Source organism: Leopardus geoffroyi, chromosome B3 (assembly GCF_018350155.1).
Source record: "Leopardus geoffroyi isolate Oge1 chromosome B3, O.geoffroyi_Oge1_pat1.0, whole genome shotgun sequence".
In the NCBI taxonomy this organism is placed as follows: domain Eukaryota; kingdom Metazoa; phylum Chordata; class Mammalia; order Carnivora; family Felidae; genus Leopardus; species Leopardus geoffroyi.
Genome location: NC_059337.1, coordinates 38949195 through 38965391, shown reverse-complemented (window position 1 = coordinate 38965391; position 16197 = coordinate 38949195). Strand labels below are relative to the sequence as shown.

General features: G+C 42.9%; 1 protein-coding gene across 2 annotated transcripts in view; it reads left to right on the top strand.

Moving 5' to 3' along the window:
- The window catches only part of MAP2K1 (mitogen-activated protein kinase kinase 1), a 78914-nt gene that overhangs the window by 8496 nt on the left and 54221 nt on the right, over positions 1-16197 (top strand). Inside the window, exon 1 of one of the 2 annotated variants that reach the window (XM_045449356.1) lies at positions 3408-3436. The exons of the other annotated variant lie outside the window; for it this stretch is intronic. Within the exon in view, the coding sequence (XP_045305312.1) occupies positions 3423-3436 (14 nt within the window). The 5' untranslated portion in view covers positions 3408-3422. Of the gene's footprint in view, positions 1-3407; positions 3437-16197 lie in introns of those variants that run through there. 2 annotated transcript variants of the gene reach the window in all.

Genomic DNA, 16197 nt, shown 5'->3' with positions numbered 1-16197 from the left:
ACTGTGACTTTCTTGTGTACCGCTATTTCCCTGGCATATAGCAGACTGTCTGGAATGAATGAATCCTGCCCATCTTTCAAGACCTGGCATAAATCTCATCTCCCATGTAGTGTTTTCTGAGTAACTCCATGCTACTTTAGGACTTGGCTTTGAGACTTAGTTATATCACTTCTTAATTGTTGATCTCGGCCGTGTCGTTTAACTTCCCTGAGCTTCCGTTTTCCTTATGAGTAAAGCGAGGATGATAATATAACAAACCTGTGAGGGAAGGAGAGCAGGTGAGCATCATTTGAAATAACGTATGTGAAAGCACTTCGCATGCTGTTCAAAGGGGAAGTGTTGTTAATGATGCCACTTTGATTTCTTCCTTCTCAAAAAGCTGTTCTCTTTTGCTCTTAATACCAGATTACAAATGTTGATAAATCATGTTGATTTGGACATTTTATATGCTGCCTGTCTTAAAATCTAAGCCAAACCACAGGGCGCCTGGGTGGCCCAGTCGGTTGAGCGTCCAACTTTGGCTCAGGTCATGATCTCGCAGTTTGTGGGTTCGAATCCTGCATCGGGCCCTGTGCTGATGGCTCAGAGCCTAGAGCCTGCTCCGGATTCTGTGTCTCCCTCTCTCGCTGCCCCTCCCCCATTTGTGCTCTGTCTCTGTCTCTCAAAAATAAACATTAAAAAAATTTTTTTTAAATCTGAGCCAAACCTGTATCTAATCAAGCCTGAGACCCAACTTCCTGTTTACAGTAAATGCAGGGACAGAGGAACAAGTTAAATGACACCAGGAGGAAACAATCAGACAAATCCAGGATGTGGAACATTCTCTATGACAACTGACCCAGTTTCTTTAGAAAGTCAGTGTCACAGGCAAAAGTCAGGGAGGAGGGGAGTGGTGTGGTTTTAGAATAACGGACTTAAGGGGACATGCTAACCAAACGTAATGCATGAACCTTGGGTGGATACTGATTCAAAAGTGAAATAGCTATAAAATGTATTCTTGGGACAATCTGGGAAATTTGAATAGAGAATTATTAATTTTGTAGATGTATTATGATTATGTAGGAGAAAGTTGTTATTCATAGGTGATGCATGAAACTTACTTGAAATGATTCAGGAAAGGGGTGCCTGAATGGATCAGTCGGTTAAGCGTCTGATGTCAGCTCAGGTCATGATCTCACGATTCATGGGTTTGAGCCTTGCGTAGGGCTCTGGGTTGACAGCTTAGAGCCTGGAGCCTGCTTTGGATTCTGTATCTCTTTCTCTCTCTCTCTTTTTCTGCCCCTCCCTCACTTTTGCTCTCTGCCTCTCTCAAAAATAAATAACTAAACATTAAAAAAAAAAAGGGTTCAGGAAAAAAAAATACACATGCACACATAGTAGAGGAGGCAAATGAGGCAAAATGTTCTCAGTTGGTTAGTTGGTTAGTTTATGAGTTTCCCTTTTATTCTTTCCATCTTTCTGTATGTTTGGAAAAATTCCTAATAAATAAAAGTACCCAAAGAACAAAATTCATCCTGAGTCTTAATGCCCTTTTTAATGTTAATTCACATTTTCTCTTTCCTCTTTTGTACTTCTGGTCTATATTGTGTAATAAACATCGCGTTAAATGCAATATCATTTTAAAACCATAATGTTTTCTTATTCACTAACTGTTTTTTCTATGTCTCTTTTCCCTCAACTTGATTAGGGACCATACCTTTTTAGACCCCTGGGTCTGTAACACTGGTGATACAGCAAATCATTGGTAGATTGGACAAAACCAAAATAATGTTTAAACAAAGAAATCAACAACAACAACAAAAAACCTTCTTGCTAGCTTTCCTTTGTATGTATGAGTTGGTAGTATTTCCACAGCCTCCCCAGGAAGCACAGGTTAAGCCATGGTGAATGTTTCTGACATGTTGAGAAAACAAACCCAGGGAACCCACAGGCTGGGCAGAAAGTAAGTAAGGTTGAGCCTGAAAAGAAAGCTTAAGGTCCCAATTTTGTCTATGTTGTTTCCTTCCAGAAGCTGCTAGTTTTGGAACATCATGTTATTGTCTTACCACCTCTTGTGTCTTCACTTCATGTCCCGTGTCCTGGTTCTGTTACCTGAAATCCCAGGAGAGCCATTCGTTTGGAGGCTCTTGTACCTGTTTGCTAAGTTAACTCCTCCGAGGATGAATGGTGTTTTGTTTTGAAATAGCAGGTGTTCGTTCTCTGGATCCTGGTGCAGGGCAGACGGTGGAAAATGTTGATCCTGCCTCGAATTTCTCATTGTAGCTCCCAGGGGCATCCTGCTTTGATGTCAGCAGGGGAGTCAGGTTAAGAAGAGGTTACACAGGGGTTAAGAAAAAGTGGACAAGGGTGGTGTGGCCTCTTCCCCCCCAACCCTCCTTTTTTTTGAATATTTGCCTGTTTTAGCAGAACTTTAAAAAATTTTTTGAATGTAAAAACACCTTTTGAAGAAGGGAACTACAGACATTAAGTTCTCTAGTGTAACTTTTTGGTTATTCGATTATTTACATGGTTGTGATCAGTGGATGTGTCCTCTCCACCCTCCTCGGTTTTACACATAGACATAATTCTCCTGCTTGTCATTTTTTGGCCGAAGGGTAGAATTTGATTGGGTCTGGCTTTATAAATGATACTTTTATTGATTACTTAGGTGGCTTCCAGATTTTTATTAGGTACTGATGGTCTTGTGTTTTGAACCAATTTATTCTGCTTTTAGATTAATTTACACACCAAATCAGAGGTGACGAACCATGTTACCGCTGTTACGTGTTTAGAGAATATGTTCCAAAAAAAGATGCAACCAATTATATTTCAACTGTTTTCTTAAACCTCAGGAAGGTTTTTTTGTTGCTGTTGTTGTTTTGTTAAATTTAGTGATTTTTTGATAGTTTAATAGGCACTAAAGGGCTCCTTTGAAGGTCAGTCTGCTTTATTTTTGATGCTAGTGGGGCCGTATTTTTGAAATGGGATTATTTTCTGTATTTCATCAATTCTATTTAAGCTATATTTATTGAATGCTTAATGTAACTCACTGTCCTAGAAGCTGTAGGTAGTTGAGTAAGATTGCCTTTGCCTCCAGGGATTCGAAAATCTCCTAGGAGGAGGGGGAGAGGTAGCAGGGGCCCAAGAGGAAGGACACAAATGGCTGCAGAGTAAGAAAAGTGCCCTGATGTACAAAGAAAGTACTGTCAGGGCTCACTGAGAAGAGGAAGATGGCACATCCAGTGGGGGAGATTAGGAGAGCCTTCACGGAAGAGATGACATTTGAGCTGGGTCTTGAAGGATGGCTAGGATTTCCATGGGAATGGGGGGGGGGGCAGGGCATGGCAGGAAGAGCCGCTCCACATAAGTGGGAAAGCCTGGGATGCCTGGAGGAGCCGGCAAGGAGTTGAGCGTGCTGGGTGCATAGGCGCGGGTCGTGGGAGATGAAGCTGGAGAGGTAGGGGGCCGCTTTGGTGGCACCAGCTAGACATTTTGAAAGGCTACATGCAAACTTTTCTTCTCTGGTGATTTCTTGATAGATTCATCTAAATAGTTATTATGTTGCTTTGTATTTTATTTGTTCATGTCTTCCATTAACCTCTGCACAGTTACTTGTCTTGTGGTTTGTTGGGGTCAGTGTGCTTTTTGTATTTTAAAGTTTTATCAGTTATGTGGGTACTACATTGTCCCACTGCGATGTTTTCCTTTTATGTTGCATTAAGAAAACATTTTTGGTTTTTTTCGTCTTTGGAAACATGTCTTTTGTATGGGATAGCCTACTTTCTTTTAGTATTTGGACATATCTCGTCACAACTTCGCAGGAACATGTGGCTTCTTTTTCTTACAGCCTTTTTTCTCTTTTATATGGCTAATTCCGTCCCATCTGGGATTTATTAATGGGTTTGATGGGAGGAATGGGCCTAATTGTTGAGTTCCAGTATCTTACTAGAGTTTGTTAAATTTATCTACCTATCTGTTGTATTTTCCGGTTTACTTTTATTTGGTCTTTATGGTATTTCGGTGTATTTCTAAAATTTCCTTGTAACTCTTAACGTAGTTTTGATAGTCTTTTTTTTTTTTTTTTTTTTTTAATTTGGTAGGGTTAATGGAAACTTAAGATTTTTTTTAAAGATTTTTAAGTAATCTCTATGCCCAGTGTGTGGCTTGAACTCACAACCTTGAGCTCAAGAGGCACATGCTGTACTGACTGAGCTAGCCAGGCATCCTTAATGAAAACTTGAGAAACTTTCATGGTGTACCTCTCCATTTATTAATGTCTCCTCTTTCTTCTATTGTGGTGTTAGTTCCTTCTGAATAATTCTGTTGTGTCCTGAGTTAATATTTCAAAGAGTTAACATTTTGTTGCCATTATGGTTGAACATTTTTAAATTTGTATTTGCCATCTTGACCATAGTTTGAGTTGTATGAATTGTTTATATCCTGCGGCTTTGTTAAATTCAATTATATCTAGTAACTTAAAAAATTTTTTTTTACTGTTCATTCATTTTTTGAGAGAGTGTGCGCAAGCAAGCAGAGGAGGGGCAGAGAGAGCGGGAGACACAGAATCTGAGACAGGCTCCAGGCTCTGAGCTGTCAGCACAGAGCCCGACACGGGACTTGAACTCACAGACTGTGAAATCATGACCTGAGCTGAAGTCGGCTGCTTAAGCGACTGAGCCACCTAGGTGCCCCCTGTATCTAATAACTTTTGGATTGAATACAAATGCATTTCTGGATTTACTAGTGTCATCTTCAAAACATAACTTATTTTTTCCTCTGAACACCTCTGTATTTTATATCCATCTTTCATCGCTCTCAAAAGCAGTTCTTATGTCCCAGGGGAATACCATTAACTATAATGACGCTTTCCAAGGACCTTCTGGGCAAGGAGCATTTCTGCTCTTTCCAAGGAGCCATGAAAATAGGAAGCAGCTGCCTAGCTTTATAGAAGCAGAGCCTGTTCGGGGTGGATGGGACCTTTCATATCCTCTAGCCTCCACCCTGCATTTGGGAGATGAAACCAGACCCAGAGAGGAGAAGGAACTTGCTGGGAGTTCACACAGCTGGAGTGGAGGAGGTGGTTTTCAGACTTAGATTTTCTTATGGTGTATATATTACATGTTTTCATTTGGGATACTTGGTTGGAAAATTTTCTAGGTTTATCCAACACCAAATTTTGGTAACTTTATCCAGTATCCTAAATAAATTTTTTTAAACTAATAATCTGCATTTTTTTTCAAGTAATCTGAAGTTCTTGAACGGGCAACCCTCTATATCACCACTCTCTTAGGTGTTTGAGTGAAAAGGGAATAAGGAAATGAGGAGAGGAAAGGGTATTTTAGTCCAGGATCCTTAGTAGGAGGGCCTATTTTTAAGCTTCATAATGTCAGTTTTAAAAGCAGTGGTTTTCAAAATAACCACAGACAAAAGTCCCCTTGAAATGAATGCCTTTCTGGAATTGACCTATTTTGAGTTTAACTGTTACCACGAAAGGTTCAGTGTCTTGAATGCTCTTAAATGCATTTACTTTTCAGACAAAGTCGAACAGTGAGTTGAGTGAACGATCTACATGGGTTCCAGATTCAGGTTTAGTGTAGACGTATGGGAAGTTGGAAGACTGGACTAGCTGATCATATTGTACTTATAGGTTTGTCTGGATCCAGGTAATTGTATTCCTTCATTGAGTTTTAACTTACATTTCCAGGTTAGTTTTAAAAAACTAGACCTTCACCACATTTGAGAGTCCAAAGTTATTTGCCCCATTTGATTTCAGACTGTCCTTGAGTAAACAGTCCTTCAAGACTGTTGTGCCTATCGGGGCAGGGGTGGGGTCGGGGGGAGGCACTCAGAAGTTAGCAGGAATTCCAAGCTAACTGTAAACCTTTTGTCTAATGGCTTACTCAAATCCAGAGTGAAATCCTACCCGAATGTCAGCCTGTATGTATTTCAGCTTCTTCCCCCCCCCTCCCCAGCCCCCAACAGGAAGAAGACAGCAGCTTAACATTCCAGTAATTATTATTAATAGAAAATTTAGGGCCACCTGGGTGGCTCAGTTGATTAAGCACCCGATTTTTTTTTTTTTTAACGTTTATTTATTTTTGAGGCAGAGAGAGACAGAGCATGAATGGGGGAGGGTCAGAGAGAGGGAGACACAGAATCTGAAACAGTCTCCAGGCTCTGAGCTGTCAGCACAGGGCTCGAACTCACGGACCGTGAGATCATGACCTGCGCCAAAGTCATCCGCTCAACCGACTGAGCCATCCAGGTGCCCCCTGATTCTCGATTTTGGCTCAGGTCATGATCTCACGATTTAAGAGTTCGAACCCTGTGTTGGGCTCTGTGCTGAGTGTGGAGCCTGCTTGGGATTCTCTCTCGCCCTCTCCCTCTGTGCATCTTCCACTTGTGCTCACTCACTCTCAAAATAAACTTAAAAGAAGAAGAAAAGTTATCCTACTTCTCTTAGCCATTCATTTATGTCCACTGTAAGGCTTGGTCACTGGAGCTGTGGAAAGGTTCCATTTACCAGAGGATGGACCAGTGGAACACTTGGAACAGGCTTTTAACACATTATATTAATTTTTAGAGACTGGGTGCCTGGCTGGCTCAGTCGGTAGAGCATGTGACTCTTGATCTCGAGGTTGTAGGCTCGAGTCCCACTTTGGGTGTAGAAATTACTTAAAATCTTAAATCTAGATAGGGACTGCAACAGTTTTTATTGTTTTATTGGAACATTCCTTCTAAAACATAGTCTCTTTTGCCTTGTTTTATTTTGGTAACTAAACTAATGCTGGGTTAGCCATAAGTGTAGCTTGTTGCATTTCTATTTCTGCATATTCTGAATCACTGAGCAATTACAAAATGAAAGGTTATCTGCAAGCACTTCCAAATAAAGAAGCCATAAAATATTAGGGGAAGTCAAGGGGAGAGTTCAGGAGGGAAGTACCAGAAACCACCAACAGGTGTTCGGGTGGCACTGGACAGAGTGTCAGCTTGGTATGCGATCATGGGGACGAGTTTTGTGAATTCCTGAATGCTCGTGCGAGGTGGAGGGGACACAGGGTAAGAGGAAGTCAGCAGTTCCGGAGGCACAGAGGACTTGGCTTCCTGGCTCGCCCACAGCTGAGGACCCGAATCAATTCCGGAGCAGGTTGCATTCTCGACAGACAGGGGCTACATCTGTAGAAGCACGGCTGTTGATGCGTGGGGTAATAATTAAGTCCCGGCCCTTAATCAGGACGGGACAGATGAAGTCAGAAGACCTGTGAAATTGTATCCCTGAAGGACATGATAACTGGAAAAATAACTACCATTTATCGAGAGCCTCTCTGTTCTATTTACGTGCATTATCTTGAATTTGCACTAAAATTCTGCAAGAAAGGTCCTGATATTCTGTTGTCCAAATAAGGAGAATGAAGTTCAGGGAAATGAAGTAATTTGCAGAAGGTTGCACAGCTAGAAAGTGGTGGGATTAAGTTTAGAACCCAGGTCTGGCCTCCTCTGACATCCATGTTTTTCCCACACAGCTGTTCAGAGATCACGTAAAATGCTAGAGGTCTATGAAAAAAATTCTTCTAAAGTAAGTTCTCTGCCCAGCGTGGGGCTTGAACTCAAAACTCTGAGATCGAGTTGCATGCTCTACTGACTGAGCCAGCCAGGCGCCCATCTAGGGGCCTTTTTAGAGTTTCACTCTGCAGAACTGTAGCCGCTAGCCACATATAACTATTTAAATTTCAATTTGCCAAAATTCAATAAAGTTTAAAAATAAAAATTAGCTCCTAAGCTGCACAAGCCACATTTCAAGGGCCTGAGGCTGCATGTGACTAATGGCTGCTGTATCGGAGAGCACAGATGAAAACATTTCCATCATTGCAGAAAATTCTCTTAGTGCCTAGAGGTCATCCAGTTTTACCCTTTTATTAATTTATTTTTGCCCCTTACTTTGTGAAGGAGAAAATGAGGGACAAAGGCAGGAAGTAACCTGTTCAGTGTCCTAGGTCTGGTTAATCCAGTCCTCTGGACTGGTTGCCTGGTGGCTTTCCCCTGGTCCACATTCTTCTTTGAAAACAGTTAACAGGGGTGCCTGGCTGGCTCAGTGGATTGAGCATCAGACTTTGGCTCAGGTCGTAATCTCGGGGTTCATGAGTTCGAGCCCTGCCTCTGGCCCGCTGCTGTCAGCGTGGAGCTGGCTTCAGATCCTCTGTCCCCCTCCCTTCCTCTCTCCTGCTCATGTTCTCTTTCTCAAAAATAAACGAACATGAAAAAAAAAAAATGAACAATTAACAGACTGGAAATGGGTGCCTGTTCTACCCTCCTAGCCTTGCCTGGCCTTGTAAACTAGATTCTTCTCCCAGAGTGCAGCCCTGTGTTGTCCCAAGTTCAAAGGGCATGTTCGGATTGGTTGCCCCTAGGAAAACGAGAGACCTTTGTTGGAAAGGAATTCCATGCTTGATGTATGAAACAGCACTTTGATTCCCCCTGGTTGGTTGTCTGCCTTCCTACCACTTTGTAATTGAACTTGCAGCTGCTAGCCATTTGTCTTCCAATCAAGGCCAACTTCAAAACAGTTCAAATGACAGAGGTATGTATACTTTGAATAGAAGCAGCTGTTTGTTATTTGCTGTTGATTCGAATGGCTTTTGTGTTAGGGTCAGATAGTTTAGATTATGACTCAAATTACAATAGGTTTCAAACTTCGGTGTTAAGATTCAAATGTATTAACGTTCATTTAACTGATATATTATATACCTAATATATAGCAGCACTGAGCTGAGGGATGGATGAAATGGACTTGTGCTAAAAACTGACAAAGATGCCAACGTTATGGGTGAATCTAATACATTTTAAATTCTTGTCTGAATTCTATTATTGGCACTTGCCGCCCATGTATTAACCTATTTGGTCCTGCAATTCACTAAAAGCTCCAGTTTGGATCATTGCTTTGAAGTAAAGTGAAGAATCATGTGCAAATGTCCTTTTAGTGGATGTTATTAAAGACATTTAAATTATACACTCCAGTGTCTAAATGACAGTCTAAAGTGCATGTGTGTGTGTTTGGAGGGTGGGCACGTGGGAGCAAAAAGGAGGCATTGTACTGGGGTAATATTTTTAGGAAGCCTAAATGTGATATTTGATTTCAGTATGACATAGTCATTGGTTTAGAAAGTTATCTTTTGGAAACAAATCAAAGTTTGGTTTTTTTCCCCTAAAGAAATGGAAAAGTCACATGCATGAGTATGGTCAGAGATTAAAAACAGAAGTTGAAATGATGGCAGCGTACCCAGAAAAGTGCCTGTCTTTTCTGAGAGTGCAAAGGTAGAGAGGACGTTAAAGATGGTGGAGACAGCTGGAAGGGGTCCCCGGGAGCCCTGATCTCTGGTCTTTCTTTAACTGCCTGAGGTGGTGTGATGGTGGTGGTGTTGGGGGAGGGTGTGGGCAGAGCACCCAGTCAACTCCTTGTATTGTTTTATTGAGTTGGGTCTAATTTCCAAAAGGTTGGGAATGGGTTTCTATGAGGGTTTTGGAGTCAACAGGCCCAGAGGCAGGGTGGTCTGAGGAGGACATACTGTTTCACTCTGGGAGTTTTGGATTCTAACAGTACAGCGAAGAGCCCGGCTTCCCAATCAGGTTTTAAGTAATTGTTTCTGCCTCTACAAGTGTTTCATTTGAATCCAGAAATTAACCCTTCTTCCAGAGGGGTCTGAAAGTCTGCAGGCTTCAGAATCCTCAGGCTGCAGTGCTTTTGAATAACTGCCTTGTGTAGAGGGAAAGTGTGAGATCTCAGCTCCTTCCCTGGTACAGCTGTTAACTCACCATGTGACCACCCTGTGCCTGCTTCTCTGCAAAGCGGGGTGGTGGTATTGCCTTCCTACCTTTCAGGGTTTATATAATGAGCTCCGTATAATCGTATAGGTTACCACTTGGGCACACTTGCAAACTCAAGGTAGGTATTAAGTAGATGACATTGTATTATTGAAAGGAATCTGTTGCAATCACCCTTTTGGCAGATAAAGAATCCAGGACTGCAAAGAAGGGTTAAAAGGTTGTCACACAGTAGGTTCTGCTGTGAATGTGACTTAAAAAAATTTTTTTTTAATGTTTATTTTAGAAAGAGAGAGACAGAGACAGTGTGTGAGTGGGGGAGGGGCAGAGACAGAAAGAGACACAGAATCCCAAATAGGCTCCAGGCTCTGAGCTATCAGCACAGAGCCCGACACAGGGCTCGAACTCACGAACTGCGAGTTCATGACCTGGGCCGAAGTTGGACACTTAATTGACTGAGTCACCCATGAGCCCCAAATGTGACTTTTGAGTAAGCATGGCCTGGAGAACATGTGATACGGGGGAAAGGTTTTGGAGCCGACATATGTGGATTTGAATCCTGACCCCGCCTGTTACTCCTTTAAATGATCTTGTGCAACTTCTTTCACGTTCTTGAGTCTGTTTGCACATCTGTAAAATGGGCATAGTAACACCTACCAGCAGAAAGGATTCATAGACACTCTGTGTGTAAACTGCTTTTTATGATTAACGAGACTTCTGATAAGGGCTAGGGCTAGATTCCCTGCCAGGGTGCCTTATTCTCTATCAGGTGAGAAGGAGAGAAAGTTCTCACCTCCCGAAACACTTCCCATAATGGGACTCTTCAGCTATTCTTTATCTAGGCAGATAGAATAGAGACAATGCTGGCATATTTGCAATTTGGGGGATGTGCAGGAAGTATTTTCAGTGAAACAGGAAGCTGCAGAAGGTGCGTAGGAAGCAACTGCCACTCAGTACATCCCAGTACAGACTCCTCCCAGCTTCTCCAAGGACCACCATCTATATGACAGGTACCACCCTGGAAGTTGGCTTTCTTCTCCCAAGAGTTTAAAGAGGATTTCCTGGGCCGAATGTGCTCGTGTGTGTGTGCGTGTGTGTGCGTGTGCGTGTGTGTGCGTGTGCGTGTGTGTGTGTAGTAATAGGGAGGGGTAGGCCCTGACATAAAGGGAAGGTAACACTTTGTTCTTCAAGCCAGATGTTTGCGGGGGGTGGGGGGGTTCTGCTCTAGGTGACGTTTGGGTTTCACTTTTTCATGGTTCATCCAGATGTCTTCCCCAATGGGTCCTGGCCTTTGCTCAGACTGTCTTCTGGGATTCCCTTCTCTACCTTTCAATCCATGTTGGAATCCTAATCTTGTGTTAAAGCTCAATTTGCAGGTTGCCTTTTGTGTAAATCTATCACAGACGTGGCCTCCACCCCACTCTAGGCAGTGGTCGTCTTTCCACCTTCCAGGGCACTCTGCCTGGCCCATGATGCTTTGGTTGTTTGTGTAAGTCCTGTCCAGTTGGACTGAAATTGGGGAAACCTGGGACTGGGTCTTTTCATCTTTATCTCCAGCGCATAGCATATTCCTTAGCATCTGGTTTGGTGAAATTTTGCTGAATGACTAAGCCCTGACATGGCAGTAAAGGAAGAGGGCAGAAGATACACCTCTCCAAAGGTCAAGGCTCTGCTAATCCCTGCAGCGTCCGACTTTGACTTATTTTGATTATTTTCAGTTTAATATTTTGACACAAGAGGGTCACAGTGCTGGTGGTAATCATAGCATTTGTTCTGTGAGGCTTTGTATACTCTTCATTGGTTTTTTTTTTTTGTTTGTTTGTTTTGTTTTGTTTTTTTTAAAGTAATCTCTGTGTCCAGCGTGGGGCTTAATTCACGACCCCAGGATCAAGAGTCGTATGCTCTACTGAGCCAGCCAGGTGCCCCTACTCCTCATTGTTTTTAGATCTGTTTGTTTCCTTATTCAACCACACGAGGCATGTGGGTTATGTGTTATCTTTACTCAAGAGATAGGAAACTGATCTTGGTTAAGGGTCTTGTCTATGTCACACCAGCACCTAAGAGTGCTTATAGTCCTCTGTACTGCCTTTTTAGCCAATATCCGCTTCCTTGCTCAGAGGAGAAACATTTGGGAAGCATATGCTGTTGGTGACATCTTTCCTAATGCTTTATTATTTTTTTTTAAGTTTATTATTTTTGAGAGAGAGAGGGAGGAAGACAGAGAATCCCAAGCAGGTTCCATACTTTCAGCACAGAGCCTGATGGTGGGGCTCGAACTCAAACCGTGAGATTATGACCTGAGCCAAAATCAAGAGTCAGAGGCTTAACTGACTGAGCCACCCAGACACCCCAACGTCTACCCTGTTCTGTGATGTTCCTTCAGCCCCATGCCTGGTGGAGAGAAGGGCTCAGGGAATGTTTGGGGCTGGATGGATCCGTGAGCCTCCCTTGCTGGCGGAGCTGAACACTTATCCCCAACGGATGTTGGGCTTCTTGATGGACACATGACATTGGTGGCTGAATATACATGCACCTGTGGCTTTTCACACTCTCCCCCCACGCCTCTCCAGGGACTGGGATAGGACAGATGGTCGTAGACACAGGCTTCTCAGCTCCGCATCCTCTCTGCAAATCACATTTGGGGAAAAGTTAAGTTTGTGCAGTAATACAATTTCGGTAACACAGTTTCATACTGCCGGTGAGTTGTTTAACACTCCCTGGATAAATCACACTTCAGCAGAACTCATTTGGGAACAGAGTTTAATTTCACTGTAGGTGGCTGTGATTCCAACCCACCAGGCCCTCCCACCCCCCCTAATAAATCTAGGCTGATAAGGTGAATGCAGCACTAAGGCTATTTCTGAACCCGGATAGCCTTACTCTATATTAATCGTCCTTTTCACCCCCAACACCTTGCATTCTTTGTCCCCTGAGGATAGACACCCACTTGTCTATCCTTAAATGTTAGAGATGGAAAAGACCTTTATAGTTCAGCCTCACAGATGATGGTGATGAAGGGATTGGGGTCCAGAGAGGCCAGGTGGCTTATGGCTAGTGAGTGATAGCCTGAATCCAGATCCAGGACCCTCGATTTGTCTCTAGTGCAGGGCTCTTGTTTTCTGCCCCGCCCCAGTGCACAACCTTTGATTCTGTTTTATAGCCAGGGGAGAGTCTATGTGTTCAGTTTAAATTGAATACAGGTGACCACTTTATTGTTAAATGCCCTCAGCATAGAGTGAATTCATTTCCTGTTAACCCTCACAGCCTCTCTTGCCCTATCTTTGGCAAGGGCCATTAAAGTCTTGGCAGATTTCTGTATAGTTAACTGCAGCCTAGGGGTAACCCTGTGTGGGTTTGACTGATAGGATTTAACTTTTAGGAAGAAAATGAAAAGCACGGGTGATAAGAGTATGTAGAGAGAGAGAGGAAAAAAATATTGTTAAATTCTCTCTTAACAGTGTACCTTTTGGCCCTTTGGCTCCAAAAATCACCATATTTTGGTTTCAAAAATGGCAGATAAGACATAGAATCCCAAAACTGCTGAAGATTATTAAAATGTATTAAAGATGCAAGCCTGGAGCTTGAAAAAACACTTGTCATTTGTCATGGAAGCTTCAGTGTTCTACGTTCTCCTGCTGATGGACTTGGGGAGTCTCGGGAGCTCAGCAACTGGTGTGCCATGGACTGTTCTGTGGTCCCCCCCTGTCTGGGGTGTGCATACTCTTGTCCACGGGGGCACTTTTAGGAGACACACATAGGCTGGCCAGCCAGCGGGGTCCGTTCAGCCTGTACTAGGGTGATGTATGTAGCAGGAAGCCAGTTGTAGCACAGCAGGGGATAATTTTTCTCTGTACAGGGTCTTCATGTAGTAGGTCATTAGTGTTGATTTCTTGGCTTAAAAAACTGTGTATCTTCCTCTTCTTTCTTTTTTTTTTTTTTTTTTTTTAATTTTTTTTCAACGTTTATTTATTTTTTTGGGGACAGAGAGAGACAGAGCATGAACGGGGGAGGGGCAGAGAGAGAGGGAGACACAGAATCAGAAGCAGGCTCCAGGCTCTGAGCCATCAGCCCAGAGCCCGACGCGGGGCTCGAACTCACGGACCGCGAGATCGTGACCTGGCTGAAGTCGGACGCTTAACCGACTGCGCCACCCAGGCGCCCCTCTTCCTCTTCTTTCTTGACTGTAAAGGGCAAGGGGAAAAGAGGAGCTCATTATGCCCTGTTCTCTTCTTCTATGACCAGCTTCCCCACAGTTACGAACTCTATTCTGGCACTTAGTGGGCAGTCTTGCTCTGTGTTGGAGGAGTGATCCCTAGAGGCAGACAGCTGAGGTTGGAGTCCTCCACCCCTAAACACTTACATCAGTTGGAATTCTTAACGTCTGTTATCCCTGGCTTCCTCATTAGTAAGTTAAGTATGGGGGTGATAATACTACCTAACTTGTAGGGTTGTTGTGAGATTAAATGTAAGGTGGTAGGATAACACCTAACTCAGTAGGCAGTCAGTAAAATGTTACCCATGGCTTTGTACGTTTCCTTTGGGGTTTCTCTGTCAAGTTTATTGCCAGCATTTGGGAGTTCACCCTCTCCTTTAAGGCTGAAGTCCGATATTGTCTTGTCCTTGAAATTTTGCCTGGTCTCCCTCAGGAAAGTTCTGGCAAGGCTGTCCATGAACTGTTTGGGAGGCAAAGCACTTTGTGTGTGTGTGTGCGTGTGTGTGATCTTCATATATTTTCTGTGGTTTCATGATCTACACTATGAGCTTCTGGAGACTTAATAGTTCTGTCTCCATGCTCCATTTCTAGCCAGGCCTGGCATCCAGTCAGCGGTCTGTAAATGTGGAATGAATGGATGTTGGTGTTAGCTTACAGAGCCCGTGTGGGACAGGAGATTTGCTTCATTGGGTTTTCACTGATATCAAGGGCAATATTATGTGCACTGAGTTTCTTGATCGCTCTTCTTGAATCATTTCTTCTTTTTGTCCTTTTTGGGTGATTACGCAAAGCTGGACTAGTTGGAGCCCCCAGGTGGAACCAAGAGATGTGGCTCTTACTGGACTCCATTATAGGTCAAATGCTAACTTAATGCAGTGCATGGCACGAAGGATGCCGGTGTATTATATGATCAAATGGATTCTAGTTACTAGACTGGAAATGACTGTGGTGGGTGGGGATGTCATAAATATACTAGTGGTTTGGGGGCCTGAAGGAGTTAAAGCTCCTCTGAGAATAGCCAGAGCAGCTCCTAGGAAGTAGCTTCCGAGGCAGGATGTGGCAAGCCAGTGGGTAAATGAGCGCGTTCTCCTTTGGAAGAAAAGGAAGTGGGTGGGGGAGAAGTGAAGAGGAAGAGCTTGGTGGACATATCTTTTTATCTTCTGCTGTAAGAACATGCTTCTCTTTGAATGCCAGACAGAGCCTGCAGAGTTTTTAATCCAAAGTGACCAGGGTCCAAAGAATGCTTAATGATACTGGTTTTGCAGTTTTCTTGGTTTTTTTTTTTTTTTGCCCCACAGTATCTCAAATTTAGTATGCACTGGAGTGTTGTCCTAGTAGGTTTTATTTTCTAATATTGATCTTTGGTGTATTATTGAATGATCTTTGAGGATTCACAATTAGTGTAAAGTGTCAACCAAAATCACACTCTTCTGACCAAGAATTAACTAATTAGTTAATTCTTTGTTTTTGTTTTTACTTTTAAATAAGCTACACCCACTGTGGGGCTCAAACTTACAACCCTGTGATCAAGAGTCATATGTTCCACCATCTGAGACAGCCAGGTGCCCCTAACCAAGAATAATTTAGAAAAAAGTTTTTTGTTTTAGAAAAGCCTCTTTGATGTTTTTACTTATTTATCTGTTTCAGAACACATTCTTACCCATTGTTTGTCCAGGTGCTCATAACAGCTTCTTGTGATACGGGACAAGAGTGTGCTTCCATTTCGAGGTTCAAAGTTACATGGCCAGTTACCGGCAGGGTTGACAGAGGGCTCCAAATTTTCTGACTTCCAAGTTCAGGGTTGTTTCCATACTCTTGGTACCTTCTGTTAGAAGCATGGTTTATACTTTGGAGGCAAATTATTGATGATGCAATTTTGCAAATAAAAAGAGCCCTCTGGGATTTGGTAATTGAAATAGGTGAGCCTCAAGCATCGCTGGAAAAGCAGCCATCACTTCTGTATGTATCACATAGATAGCAATAATGCAAATGAGTGTTGGGCTTGGGAATCGAATCCAGGACTATGGATTGGTGTGTGAGAAATACTGTCAAAGCCCTTTTTGAGCCAGTCTTTGGACCAGGGTAATGAGAGTTTAATTATCTGGAAGGGAAGTCCCCTGTGGGCTTCCAAGGATTTGGAAAGCTGAGCTCAGCAGCTTTTAGACTTCAGATTTTTATATCTTCTT